The sequence below is a fragment of the Mus caroli genome, chromosome 14, assembly GCF_900094665.2.
Source record: "Mus caroli chromosome 14, CAROLI_EIJ_v1.1, whole genome shotgun sequence".
Lineage (NCBI taxonomy): Eukaryota > Metazoa > Chordata > Mammalia > Rodentia > Muridae > Mus > Mus caroli.
Window position 1 is genome coordinate 68,842,206 of NC_034583.1, and position 14,970 is coordinate 68,857,175.

General features: G+C 41.1%; 1 protein-coding gene across 1 annotated transcript in view; it reads left to right on the plus strand.

Annotated features, from left to right (window-relative positions):
• Epsti1 (epithelial stromal interaction 1) overlaps positions 1-14,970 on the plus strand; it is a 96,542-nt gene that overhangs the window by 73,137 nt on the left and 8,435 nt on the right. The window contains 1 exon segment of the mRNA XM_021182135.2: positions 8,358-8,448. Within this exon segment, the coding sequence (XP_021037794.1) occupies positions 8,358-8,448 (91 nt within the window).

Sequence of the window (14,970 nt, forward strand, 5' to 3'; positions counted from 1 at the left end):
AATTTCAATATTTTTGTATATGTTGAGGCTTGCTTTGTGACCAATTATGTGGTCAATTTTGGAGAAGGTACCGTGAGGTGCTGAGAAGAAGGTATATCCTTTTGTTTTAGGATAGAATGTTCTGTAGATATCTGCCCATCTTTTAAGTTGCAGAAAAAATGATAGATTTTTATATTCTGTCAATTAAACAAAAATTTAATTAATTGTAATAAAAACACATTCTTAGCATACATATAACTTTCCAAAACAAAACCCCAATGTCTCCACTATTGGTGTCAAAAGAGCAATATAAAGATGCTTACAATCCCAGCCATGTAAACCAAGATCACTCTGGAAATAATGGTGCAGGGTTCTTCAAAGCTATTTGATAGAAAACCATCCATATTACATGGAACAAGCTTTGAGAATTATTTTAGCCACCTTGATAAGGCAAGAAATGAAAAATTTAAAGGAACTCCTCTAATTATTGGAAATAGGCTAATATGTGTGGATGGCAGTGATTTGCCTACACAACCCAAGAGAGTTTGTTGAAGCATAATTAGTCAGGTTGAAGTCCGAGTGAGAGTTGGCTACAACAGCTTTATCAAGATTTATCACTTTTCCAAATGCCAGTGAAAATTGATCAGGAAATATAGTAAGGTAAAAAGGAGCCCACAGACTTTACTGTGATTTTTTTAATCAATAAGTAGCTTAAAACAAACAAACAAACAAACAAACCATAACTTCCTTTTATCTATAAAAGTCCATTTTAATGAACAGAGGTGGTGGTGGCTCTGAGTGGAAAAACCCAACATTGTAGTAACTATTGTTGAATCCAAAATAATTTGTGTGTTTAATTTTAAATACTTGGAAAATTATCTCTAAATCTCAACTCTGAGAATAATGGAGAAATTAAGTGAGGAACTTCACAAAATCATTACCACTGATTTATATATTTGCTGGGCTGGGAACTTAGAGTAGTGTTTACAATATGGTGTATACAAACCAGATGCTGTTGCTGCTGCCAGGAGAACGTGAGCAGCTCTAGGGAACTATCAATTTTTTAAAAAGCAATAGTTGTAAATGCTATTTATTTATATCTGTCTATCTGTCTATCTGTCTATCTATCTATCTATCTATCTATCTATCTATCTATCTATCTATCTATCTATTTTTGACAGCATGCCATACTATGAAATAAATAGCCCAGGCTAGCCTACTGAGCACTGGGATGAAGAACTTGTAACAACATCATGCCTGGCAAATATGTGCATTTGTTATGAGAAAATGATAGGGATGCTGTCCTAGTTAGGGTTTTAAACAGACACCCTGACTAAGGCAAGTCTTATAAAAGACAACATATATTTGGGGCTGGCTTACAGGTTCAGAGGTTCAGTCCATTTTCAACAAGGTGGGAGCATGACAGCATCTAGGCAGACATAGTACAGGAGGAGCTGAGAGTCCCACATCTCCACCTGAAGGCTATTAGTAGAATACTGATTCCCAGACAGCTAGAATGAGGGTCCACACCCACAGTGACACACCTACTCCAACAGGGCCACCCCTTCTAATAGTGCCACTCCATGGGCTAAGCATGTACAAACCATCACAGATGCCCACAAGAAGTATGCACACATTTATTTTTCTAATGATTAATCAAAATTCGAAATGATGTATTCCCTGGTAGAAGACTGGAAGATTCTGGAAGTCCATATGGTAGTTGCCAGCATATTTTAATGGCAAGAATATGTTCACATTTTGTGAAAATGAAAACATAGGTTAAAAACAGAACAGAGACAGACTTTTTAAACCCACCTCCTGTTACTGTGCCTTGTGTAGATTGCTTCCTTGCCCCAGCCTTGTGTGCTGTGTTTGATGGTGCTGGTATCTGCCTTGAAACATTTTGTTTGGATCAAATGAGAGGAAGCTTGTCAAGAGTTGGTCCTAAGGCCTGGCACACACTAAGCCTGATGATGTGACCCAGGGTGACAATCGGTAATCTGTTGTGCGTTTCATCAGGAAGAAAACACAGGAACTCGCTAAAGGGACGTATCTCTGGGGGGGGGGGTCTTCTGAATAATTGTTTTCCCTTATACTTTTTATAGTTTCTACATTCTCTACAGTAATCAAATCGTCAGCAAAAGAAAAGCTTTTCTTTACTCTTTTCTTTTCTGTTTTTCAAGACAGGGTTTCTCTGTATAGCCCTGGCTGTTCTGGAACTCACTTTGTAGACCAGGCTGGCCTCGAACTCAAAGATCTGCCTGCCTTTGCCTCCCGAGTGCTGGGATTAAAGGCGTGCGCCACCACGCCAAACGGAGTTCATAGTTGCTGTGAAATGTTTCTAGGTGAAGGACAGAGAATGGTGAAATCAAAGATGGTGGAGCTGGACTCCATTTGTTAATATTGATACTAAACGATAGCGCTCATCCACACTAGTTAAGGGGAACTTGGCCATACTGTGTATGGTTTTCCATAAGTGTTCCTTCTCTCTGTATACTTTTCTTGACTCTTCCATTTCACCCCTCAGCGCTTATTTTCTTCCACTTGGTTGGGCCACCTCTTTCTTTCCCAGAATCCTTCACCCTTTTCTCATCATTCTTGCTAGCCAAGGTCATCTCTGTCCTTCAGCTGACCCCTTCTGGTAGGGAGCCTGGGAACCAGGGCCCTTTAGACTCCCCCATCCCCTCAAAGTCTTTCGCAGCAAATATTCAAAGACCGCACTTCTTTTCCTGTCCCTTGCCTCGGCCCTTCTGCTTCCACTGTACTTCTCTGGTTGAGCTGAGAGAACATCCTCTCCTGGGAGAAATTCATCCCTCCAGGCGACCACACTTAAATGTTTACATGAAGCAGTCAGGCTGAACCGTGTCTGTACATGCCACAGTCGGAATCGGACATGATTTCAAACCCGCCCTATCTTCGTTTTCAATTAGTGTACTCAAGAGTTGCTTTGGAGCTGGTTTTTTGCTCTAGCCTCATCCCTTCTCAAAGCTTCCACAGCTTTGCACACACCTGAATGTGGTACCAGGGCTCCTTTGATAGTGCAGGGCGCTGGGAATACATAGAGGCACAGAGCTGATCTTACCTCTAGCAGGAGATACCCTCCCGAAGTCCCGTGGAGACTGGGCTCCCGGTACTAATCCCTGGAGGTGGGTAGCAGCTCTCTAGCACACCGTGCTCCCTACCTTAGTCAGATGGTCCTTTGTTAGCAACGGATTCCTCACAGGTAATAGGCTACCAGACCCGTCTTGACACTTTTCCATTCTTGACATCTCAAGGTGGTGTCTTCCTATTTCCTGGAAGTGCCCTCTTTGCCTGGAGCTTTCCATGCCTGGAGAAGATCCACACCCTCTCCTTAGAGAGCGTTTACAGATATCCTTAAAAGCGTTGAATATTCATTTCTCTTGCTTGCTTGCCTTTCTTGCTTTGTCTTTCCGTGTTATTGTTGGGATTTAGGTTCAGCAGTGCGTTTCTTTTTGCTTTGGTTCAAGGTTCCTTCTGGGTCTGCTTCCATTTTAAAAGACCGTTTCCTTCGGGGAAGAGCTGCACTGAACTTAAATTTGTACAAATCCAGGTGTCTGGGGAGAGGCTGGTACCTAACATCTATGTGCCGAATATGATAAGGATCGAGTGTCTGCTGTGCTGTGCATCATAGCATCTTGATTCTCTTTGTGTTACAGTCTCAGTCGCTGGGACTAGAACAACTTATTTTGTATGTGCCCTTTCATGAGCGAACCCAAGGAAATGACCCACAGGTATGCTTATGGGGCATGCAGACACATCCTCGGCGGCTGTCAGTTCAGCAGAACAAATTAATTAGCTGAAATGATCTTTCTTGCTACCGAAGAAAAATCGGCCTCTCTTTGGAATACACTGTGCTGATGATCAGAAAATAATCCTGACAGCAGTGGTACCAGCCACCCCCTCCCCCTCCTGCCATCTGGAGCTATGTTCTGGAATGGCAGTGGCTCATCAGCTCCCTGTCCCCACTTCCCACCAGGTCCTTTCTCTCCCCATCTTTGCCTTGGCAAGAAGATTGACATGTCATCGTCCTTCCTTCTCCCTTTCAGTTCTGAGCTTCCTAGTATATTCATTTCCTGTTTTATGACCACTAAAGGTTAAAAACTGTACCTATTAGAATCTGTTTTTACTTACTTACTGATTTTAATATATTCTTAATTAGAGCAGAATTACATCTTTAAACAAAGGGAAAAATTAAGAAAGCAGAGGTGGTCTTTTGCATGAGTTACACATTCCCATAGTTGGTATAAGGGAGTAGTATGTGTGTAGATACATCATAATACCTGAAGTGCATCGGATGTGAAAGCTTGCTTTCTCTATCTACCACCCAAGTCCCCAACCAATAGCAATGAACATTTTCTTGCATTTTCCTACAAGATATTTTAAGTATGCTATATGCAAGCATTTAAAAGTTGAAAATGGGGGCGGTAAAGAGATGGCTCAGTTGTTTAGAGCACTTGTTGCTCTTGCAGAGGATGTGAGTTTGATTCCTACCACTCACATGGTAGCTCACAGCTCTCTGTAACTCCAGTTCCAAGGATTCCACACATTCTCATGACCACCACAGATACACACATTTGCATATACAAATCCTCATGCAAATAAAATTTAAATATCTAAACATTAGAATGGTTATTTGTATATAGTTTTTATTTTTAGGTATGGATTTCAAAAAACTGCTCTAGGTTTTTATTTTCGTGATATATATATATATATATATATATATATATATATGTATGAATGAATAAATATGTAGTATATGTTCCTATGTGCATGGATATTCACATGTGTATAAACACATTCACAGAGTGTGTATATATGTGAGTATTCACATGGGAGGCCAGAGGTTGACGGTGAGCATCTTCCCTGATCACTTTAATACTATAATTACTTGAGGTAGGGTCTCTCACTGAACTCAGGAACCACCCCACTGCCCTGAGCCTTTAGATGCTGGGCTTACAGGTGGGCTACTATGTCTACCCAGCTTTTATGTGAGTTCTCATGCTTCTGTGGTAAGGGTTTTATCCAGTTCCGTCTCTGCTCTGGCTTTTTAATCTATTCATGTATCTTACAGCCCTTCACCCCAAGCTATATCTCATTCTCTGAAACTGTTTCATAGAATTACATTATGTGGACGATCCACCTTTCTTATTGCTCCTCATGGATAGACATTAAGATTTGCTCCTTAACATCCACAGTTTGGAATACAGCTGGGAACATCTGTATCCAAATCCTTTTCATCCTCAAATCCTTCAACAGAGGACAAGTATATTTTATTACTTGGTGATTACTGCTATATTGTGCTCCCTAAACGAAATTTTGGTCTACCAAATTGAATGTTCCTGATTCTCTGTCAGACTTTTCTGAATTTTGCCAATATAGTAGAAACATTTTCTCTCACTGTTTTGATTCCTGTTTCTCTGAGTGAAGGCAAGAACAACCTTGAGCTGACAGACAACCCTGTTTTTTTCTGTACACCATCTATTCTTAGCCATCACCTTCTCCAATGTGTTCCCTCCTCCTTGCTGGTTGATGCAGCTCTTCAGTCCTTTTCTCAGGCCTCTGCCTAAAACCATCATCAAGCCACCATGCCTCAGATCACTCTTAATATCCTCTGCATACAACTGGGCTGCATGTTCTTCTCCTCGGCCACAAGCTTCCTCTAGAACAGAAACCGTGCTAGAGCAAGGAGCTTATCTGTCATGTGTGCCCCTGCAGAACCGTCAAATCCATCTGAGCCCAGCTCACCTCAAGACCTTCTAAAGTTTGTTTGATGAATGAACAGAACACATCAAATTATCTCTTAATTATTTATTTGTCCCTATTTCCCTTATTTTAAACCTAGCTTATGGTATTTCATCAAAAGAGGAGCCATGGATCTCCAGTAAGGTGAATGAGTCAATGGTCTCCTTGTATGACTGTCTTTGTTATATTTATAAATTTACTCATACCTCCTTTGAAAATGTGATTTCATGTTTTTAGGATCAAATCTTCTAGATTTCTATAAAGTTTATTTGTGTTTATTAAGTGATGGATCTAGTTTTGATTGTTCTCTTAGTAGCTGTTCATCACCCTTCATTCAACTGTCCATGCATAGGCACAGCACAAGTTTACCATGACCATATTTCCCCTTGCACTGGGTCTCCTGCCAGACATGAGCTGTTTACATCACCAAGTTTCATGATGCATTTTAAAAATGTCTTGTAGCAGCTGGACGGTGGTGGTGCACGCCTTTAATCCCAGCACTTGGGAGAAAGAGGCAGGTGGATTTCTGAGTTCGAGGCCAGCCTGGTCTACAGAGTGAGTTCCAGGACGGCCAGGGCTATACAGAGAAACCCTGTCTCGAAAAAAAAAATGTCTTGTAGCTCTAGGTCTTTTTAATTAATTTCTTTCTCTTTCTCCTCCTCCTCTTCGTCTTTCTCCTCCTTCTTTTTATGGCTATGATTACAGTCTTGATCCTTTTCCCCTAATATGTTCCTCAATAATTTTGCTTATCTCTGGTCTCTTTCTTCTCATTTCTGGCATAAATAGATAAAACATGATCTTTTTTTGATACTATAAGTTTACAAGGACAATAGCAACACAACAATAACAACAACAACAAAAATGGATAAGGGACTTAGAGACCAAAAGGGAAAAAAGGCATCATATTTATTTATTTATTTATTTATTTATTTATTTATTTATTTATTTGGTGAGATTCAACCCAGAATCTCAGACATGTGAGAGTCACACTGCGAGAGTCTTAGCAAAAATTTTGTAGCTAGAGAATAGATGGCAAGTGATAACTGACCAAGCAAAGCATAAGGAGGCAGAACTCATATTTAAGAAGAGGCAAGGCGCAAACTGATTAAATCTCAGGGCACGGAGGCTCCTAGCACCTCCAGAGGCTGGCGTTAAAAGACACCTAGTCATACAATGCAAAGTGGTCACCCCTGAGATGAAAGGCACAAGTGACACTGGACAGACTCAGCAGGTAGTATTTATATATTTATAGATATGTATACAACAATGTCAATCAAGGGATTTGAGAAGAGGAGCAAGGAGCTGTCAGAGGGAAGGGACATGGAGGGGGAGGGGGGCGTGGAGTGAAGAATGGTAGGAGAAGTGATGTGGTTAGATTGTAATTAAAATTTAAAATTGTAAACAAAACTAAAACAAGCAGATGAATTGGAAACCTTAATGTGGAGCTACAGGAGCATTGGGCTTGGCACCAGGTTCTTGGGAAGTGTTGAGTGGGTAAATAGTATGCATAATTTTGTAAAAAAAAAATCTCAATTTTCACTGACTAGCATTGTGTTAAGTCTAAGGATGAACCAATATTCTGTAGAGTCTGGGAAGCAATAGATTTAGAGAATAATGTATAAGAAACAAGTGTTTTGGGTTCAGTATGAATTTTCAGTTTATTTTAGGCTTTTCACCAGGAAATGTGGTAGTTCTAAAACATCAGCCATGAGCATGACCGCTCATTGGTACGCACTTATCAGGACACAACAATACAGTACCTACCAGAGAAATCTCTTCAGCTCCAGGGTTGGTGTATACTTGGACCTAGCAGTTTTCTTCCCTCTGCTTTTGTCTGTCTTTGAGAATAAGATTAAAACTTGTCTGCCTGAAGGTGGATGACAGGTATCTAGGAAATCCTGGCACATAGTTCTCCCTGTGGTATAAGCCTATAATGGAGTGTCTGTGTCTGCAATAAGTTAGTCCTTCCAAGAAGACAATCCAATGTTAGAAACTAGAGACTCACAGTTATGTGATGTAGCTGAAACCCTAGAGAACCCCTAGGGAGCCTAAAGTTCTGGTAGCAGGAAAAATAACTTTAAAAAAAAATAGATATAACTGCTCAATGTTAGGGGAGAACTTATTCTCTGGTAAAGGCTGAGAACTCTTTACCAACAGAATTACACTGCAAAATTGAGTTTGATATTTACTTTTAAGTCACAGTGGCTTTTTACTAGGAAAGAAAGGTTACAAAAATACTAAGAAATGGTATTGCATGATATTCTTAAAGGAACTAATTCGATTTGTTTTTTCTTTGTAAGACCCAGATGAGTTTGAGTCACATTGTGTTTTCTTCTCTGCATTTTGTACACCTTGGTCTAATTTCTTGACCGTGCACATTGGCTTTTTAATCTGACAATTTTACACTCACGGAGCTATTCTGTTAGACTCAGCTGCAATTATTTTTTTGCTACCTACTTATTGAAGGAAAATAATTTCATGTCCAAATAGATTTAAATAGAAGCTTCAAAAGTGAAATGTTGCACTAGGTAAGGTTAAATGTGTAATTGATTTGGGTGCCTTCTGTACAACCGTGTTAATTGAAAACCATATCTTAAAACTTTTATTGTTCCTAGAATAAATTACTGGAAACTAAAGGACAGCACCAGGAGGAAGAAAGAGCCCAAATCCATCAAGCTGAACACTGGAGGTATAACTAGCTAATAAAATGAGCATCCTTGGTGAAATCAATTACTTGTAAAGTTGTGCGGCATTTTGGGAAAACATTAGAGCAGCATTAAATAATGTTCTAGACTCCAGATCACTCCTAAATCTTTGTTACTGCGGTACAGTATATGTGATATGCCAACTGCGGCATACATATATCATATGTACGTGCATACAGAATATCCAGACTTCCTGGGTTAAGGACATTCAGACTCATATGAGAAGGCTGAGTCATGATGTTGGAGAGATGGATCATTGGTTAAGAGTGAATTCAAGTTGAGTTCTCATTGCTCACATCCAGCAACTCGCAATTTCCTGCATCACCTGTTCAGGGACCCTGACCCCTCACTGGCTTCCATGGGCGCCTGTACTTGTGTGAGCATGCATGCACTGGCTTAGAGTAAGAAGGCAGAACCACACTTCTGTTTATTTAGGCTGTTATTTTGTCCCCTTCCACGCAACCGAGCATCACATCCCTCTGAGGCTGTATGTTACAGTAGTTTGTAGGTGGCTTCAGAGTTAGTGGCATGATATAGTTAGACCCCAGTGCTTGGGTATGAACACTTGGAGAAAAAACTCACTAAAGATATTTTACATTGACTAATACATTCGGATGGAGGAAAAACTCAAGATAGATGCAGTAAGTAATTTTTAATAGATTGAGTACTCTTTTTATTTTCTAGATTATATTATAATTACAATGTTTTCCCCTTCCCTTTCTTCCCTCCAGACTCTCCCCCATATGCCTTGTTCTCTTTCAAATCCATGCTTTCTTTTTCATTGTTATTATACAAATATACTTACATAAGTGTATATGTATAATATACAACACAGGAGATTCTATATAGAGATAGCGATAGATAGATATAGATATATATGTATATATAGATAGATATAGATATAGATACAGATACAGATACAGATACAGATACAGATACAGATACAGATACAGATATAGATATAGATATAGATATAGATATCTTCCTAAATAGAACCTGCCAAGTTGTATAATGTTACTTGTGTGTATGTTTTTAGGGCTCACCATTAGGTATTAGATAACCTTTTGGCACACTCTTCCCTGGGAAGACTGTTTCTTCCACTCTCAGGATTCCTCGGTTGCTTGTAGTTCTTTGTGTAGGGTAGAGTCCACTTGGACTTTTCTCCATGAACTTTGGCATACCTATTGGTTATCATCCTTATTCAGCTCATGTTTGGACAGTTCATGTTGGTGAGACTTTATGGGTGTAGCTTCTGACATTGGTAGCCTACACAGTCTCACAGCAAACATGCTGATGTCAGGTATAAGTATTTTGAGACTCCACATAAATGTTGGAACGTTGCTGATAACACTATACAGACTGTCTCTATTATGCTAGGTTCTTTCTGGGAGGCACCTGGGGTGTATACCTTCTAAGATGTAAGGGCTTTCATGATTTAAGGAAGCATATTCTTTTTGCAAGTGGATGACTTATGTATTCAACTTCCCCCATCACTGAAGTGTGGGTTTTATCTAATTTTATTTGCTCATTTGCATGTTTAAGTATATTTTTCCTGCATCTATATCTATGCATCTTGTACGTGCTCAGTACCTGTAGAGATCAGAAGAGGGCATTGAGTCCCCTGGGACTGGAGTTACAGATGCTTCTCAGGTACCATGTGGGTGCTAGAACTCAAACCTGGGTCCTCTGAAGAAACAGCAGTGTTCTTGACTGCTGTGTCATCTCTCCAGCCCCACTGAAGCATATTTTGGAAGTGTAATGATTCCATTTTGTAAATGGGAGACTTTGAAGGATGTGCAGTGGCTGTTCCAGCTTTGAGGCTTCTGCTAACTGCTGGTGGGTGCTGATGTCCTCTGAGTAGTCTACGCTGCTTCTGTGGGTCTCACAACCTGCTTTTAACATGGTAAATGTGAGTTTACATGCTTTACTCTGATTCAGGAAAACATCAAAACCTGACAACATTGGTTAGATCATTTTGTTAGAGAAGCTGAGGGGAGGAAGGGACCTCATCGTTACCTACTTATAAACCAAGCCAGGAATTATCTAGCTACTCTTATTGGGTTTGCTTCCTTTCTCTTTAGAAGACTTTTAGTGTTTTTATAGATACAGTAGCTACTACTAGTAGTCAATTCTTTCCTTATATTAATTATATTAAAAAGCCTTAAGCATCTTAGAGATAGCAATGTGTCACATTAATAGCCCCATTCCTAATAAATGAACCCTTGATGGGTGCCAATTAAAAGTACGTGCTATTTGGTTAGAGGTGGAAAGAGCTGCTTTATTTGTTAGAGGAATCTTGGCCATCATTCCTTAAATTTGATGTTTATACCACAAAATATATAACTATTGGTGGGGCTGTTTATTTTCTGTACTTATTTTCTCTCTTATTGATTTTGGTGACACACAGATCCAAATTAAACCCACCAGGAAATCTCTCTGGATAATAAACTCTGGTAATCACCATTGAAACAACTAATCAAGCCTTTAGACACATATTTTATGTTCTTGATCAATTTTTGAAAAGAGCTTGCATTTGTATTGCCCTTAAAGTTTATAGAGTCCATTCCCATGGTATCCTGAGATACACATCCAATAGGCTCTTCTTTTTTTAATTAGATATTTTCTTCATTTACATTTCAAATGCTATCCCCTTTCCTAGTTTCCTCTCTGAAAATCCCCTATACCCTCCCACAATAGCCTCTTAACAAACAGAAATAATGGTGTCTCTTCTAGAGCAAACTCTGTAGTATGTGCATATGTATCAGGGTGTATCAGTTAGGCGTACCCTGTGGGCATAAGCTCACTAGTGTTCAAAAGGCAACAAGCTTTCTCCTGGTTAGAAGTTACATACAAGAGCACTCAACCCTGAATTTATGATAGAAAACTTGTGGGATTCAGTGCAAACTTTTCAGTAAGTCCTGCCCCTGAACCTGCCCCCGCATAACCATTTGAACGAAAGAAGCACTTAAGAACCCCATAGAAAGATGACAGAACAGTGCTTCAAAGGCTTGAATGAATCTGGACTGGAAGGTAAATGACAGCATGGACCCTATTGATTTATGAAAACCCAAACCATCTCTAAGTAATAGTTCTTAATCCAAATTAACCCCAAGGGGGAATAAAAAACAGAGCACAAATTCAGTAGCAGAAAATGCACATAGCCTCAAACCAGTCCAAACAATGTCACAGGAACCAGTCCCCCCATTTGGAGTCACGTTGGAGTTGGAGAGAAGCCAGCCATGCACTGCCTTTGTCTTTGCTTGACCCGTTTTGCAGTGGACAAGCCAGCTGAGGATCTTTCTAAAACACCCTGGAGAGCTCAGACTCATTTCCTCTTAGCTGAGTTTGTGAGTAAACCTGTTACCTTGCCTTATGAAAAGCCAATCAGAGTGGCTGGCACAGGGCTGGGTGGACTTTGTGCTCCGTATCAATGGGCTTTTTTTCATGGCCCAGCTTCTGTCTGCAGCAGTGAATACAGGGAACATGAGCCTAGAAGCCTCATTTACCCAATGAGTACCTTAGCAGGTCACACTCTGCCAAGACACACTTCCTCCAACAAGGTAAGGGTCCTAAGCAGTGGAGTGAACCAGCCCCTGTCACATGCAAATCACAGCCTGCAAGACAGAAACCAAAGTCAACAATGAAACTGTGAGACTTTTCCAAATTGTGGTGAATACCATGAAGGTGAAATCAGAGAGTGGGCAGCTGGAGGCATAGGCAACCAAAGGCCTCACACACACACATACACACACAGCTCAGTGCCAACTGCTCTGTGTGTGAAGAACTAGGCACACAGGACTCAGAGGTAGAGATGACTACCTAGACTAGACTAGACTAGACTAGAATGGCCCCGGTTGTCGGCAAGACAGCAAGTGAAAGGCTCTGTTGTGGAAATGAGGGTGGACCTTGAATCCCAAAGTTTAAATGCATTTTGGATGAAGATTAGAGTATGGGAGCCAGCAGGAGAGGTGGGAAGGATGAAATATGAGATTGCATAAGATAGTGACTCTTCTCAGGCCAGTGAGAAGCAATCCACGGGAGAGCTTTGGGCAGAGAAAGTTGTCTCCACCACTGTTCTAGTGCTGTGAAGAGATGCCATGACCACTGCAACTCTTATAAAGGAAAATATTTAATTGGAGCTGGCTTACAGTTTCAGAGGTTCAGTCCATTCTTATCATACCAGGAAGAAGGATGGCATGTAAGCAGACATGGTTCTGAAGAAGTAGTTGAGAGCTACATCTTGATCTGAAGGCAGAGAGGGGGACCCTGGGCTTGGCATGGGCTTTTACACCCGCAAAGCCCACCTCTAGTGGCACTGCCTCCAACAAGGTCACTCCCCTTAATCCTTTCAAATAGTGCCACTCTCTGTGTGACTAAGCATTCAAATGTATGAGCCTATGGGGGCCATTCTTTCTTAAACCACCACTGAGGCAAGATGAGTTTTCTAACCGGGAACATTGAGGGTTGTGATGTGAAGAATGAATGACAGGGTGGGGGTGGGGGATGGAGACATTAACCTAGGGAAGTGGTGCTGATGGAGCTGGAATGGTGGCCATGGGTATGAGTGAACTCAGGATGTGTTGATCAGTAAGGTCATTAAGACTTCTAATGGCTTGTATGCGGTGGGAGGGCACTGGGGAAATGGAGAGAAAGCTCTTTCTTATGACTGACCAAAAGCAGTAAAGGGGTTGGGGAGGTGGTTCAGCCCTAAGGTGCTTGCCGGACAATCATGAAAACCTAAGTTTGGATTCTCAGTACTGACCTCTGGCCTCCACACATATGTGCACATACTAACATGTATACATACTCACATACTCACACACACACACACTCATATACTCACACAAACACCCACCCACACACTCACATACACACTCACACATACACACACACACTCATATACTCACACAAACACCCACCCACACACATGCACAAAACACACTCATATGCTCACACAAACACACACACATACACACACATACTCACACACACATGCACAATACACACCCATATACTCACACAAACATCCACCCACACACTCACATACACACCCACACACTCACATACACACACACACACATGCACAATACACACTCATATACTCACACAGACACCCACCCACACACATGCACAAAACACACTCATATGCTCACACCCACTCATACATACACTAACACACACACACATGCACAATACACACCCATATACTCACACAAACACCCCCCACACACACACTCACACACATGCACAATACACACCCATATACTCACACAAACACCCCCCCACACACACACTCACACACATGCACAATGCACACTCATAGATTCACACAAATACCCACCCACGCACTCACACACACACACATACACACACACACTCACACACACACACACACACACACACACACACACACTCAGACCAGAGTGCCCCTCTATGCGTTGCTCACAGGGCACTGGTCAGCATTCAAGGCTGAAATTTACTAAGAGTCTTCTCAGCAAGCAGGCTGAGAGATTTGAGAACTGGGACTCAGACATGGAGTCCCACTGTGAGCCAGGCTGTGGCATTTGCATAGATTTCTAGGGTGAGAGATGCAGCCACTGCCCAGGGGTGACTTACAGTGGAGCAGCTAGTTAGTACTCAAGATACGGTTGACATCTTGGCTAGCACTGAGTGAGCACAGGTAGCCTAAATGTCTGGGCCACCCTGCCATTGCTTTCTTGATAGTCCCTGTCTCAGAGAGTTGTGACTTGTGACCATCCACCAGGACCCAATTCTGCTTTCCACAACTGAAAAGGAGGCTAATGTGCACTACCCTGCATTTCCTTTCCTTCCACAGTGTGGCCTCAATAGCTCCTTATGTTAGGCATTGTTTCTGCCCCAAGAATATTCGAGTCTTTATGTCACTCATTGCTATTTATCCAGCTCCTGAGTCCCCATCTCTAATCAGCCATGCATAGGTGACTTAGAGGATGGCTTTGAAATGCCCATAAGACAACTATTTAGAATAACGATTATTATCCAGGTAGCCACCTATAGAAATAGCCCATCATATCTGTGAGTCTATTTATGGCTTTAACAAACTGAACTGAAAATACTCAGAAAAAAAATATAGGCGCTGTGTCTATAGCTAATGTGCTGTGGCAATTTTCCTGCATCATTCCTTAAAGACTACAGTGTGTTAAGTGCTTTTACTCTTTCTACAGCACTGACACCGTATTAAATATTATAAGTAATCCACAGACCATTTAAAGCATACAGGAAGATCTGTGAAGTGTGGGGTAGTACTTTGTCATTTTACAGAAGGGATGGGAGCATCAGTGTCCTTTGGTACCCACAGGCAGCCCTAAAGTCAGCCACTCATGGATACTGAGCTCTGTGAAAATAATTGTCTTATTAATTCAGATTTAATTTTTTTTGGTTTTTTTTTTTTTTTTTGTTTTTTCGAGACAGGGTTTCTCTGTATAGCTCTGGCTGTCCTGGAACTCACTTTGTAGACCAGGCTGGCCTCGAACTCGGAAATCCG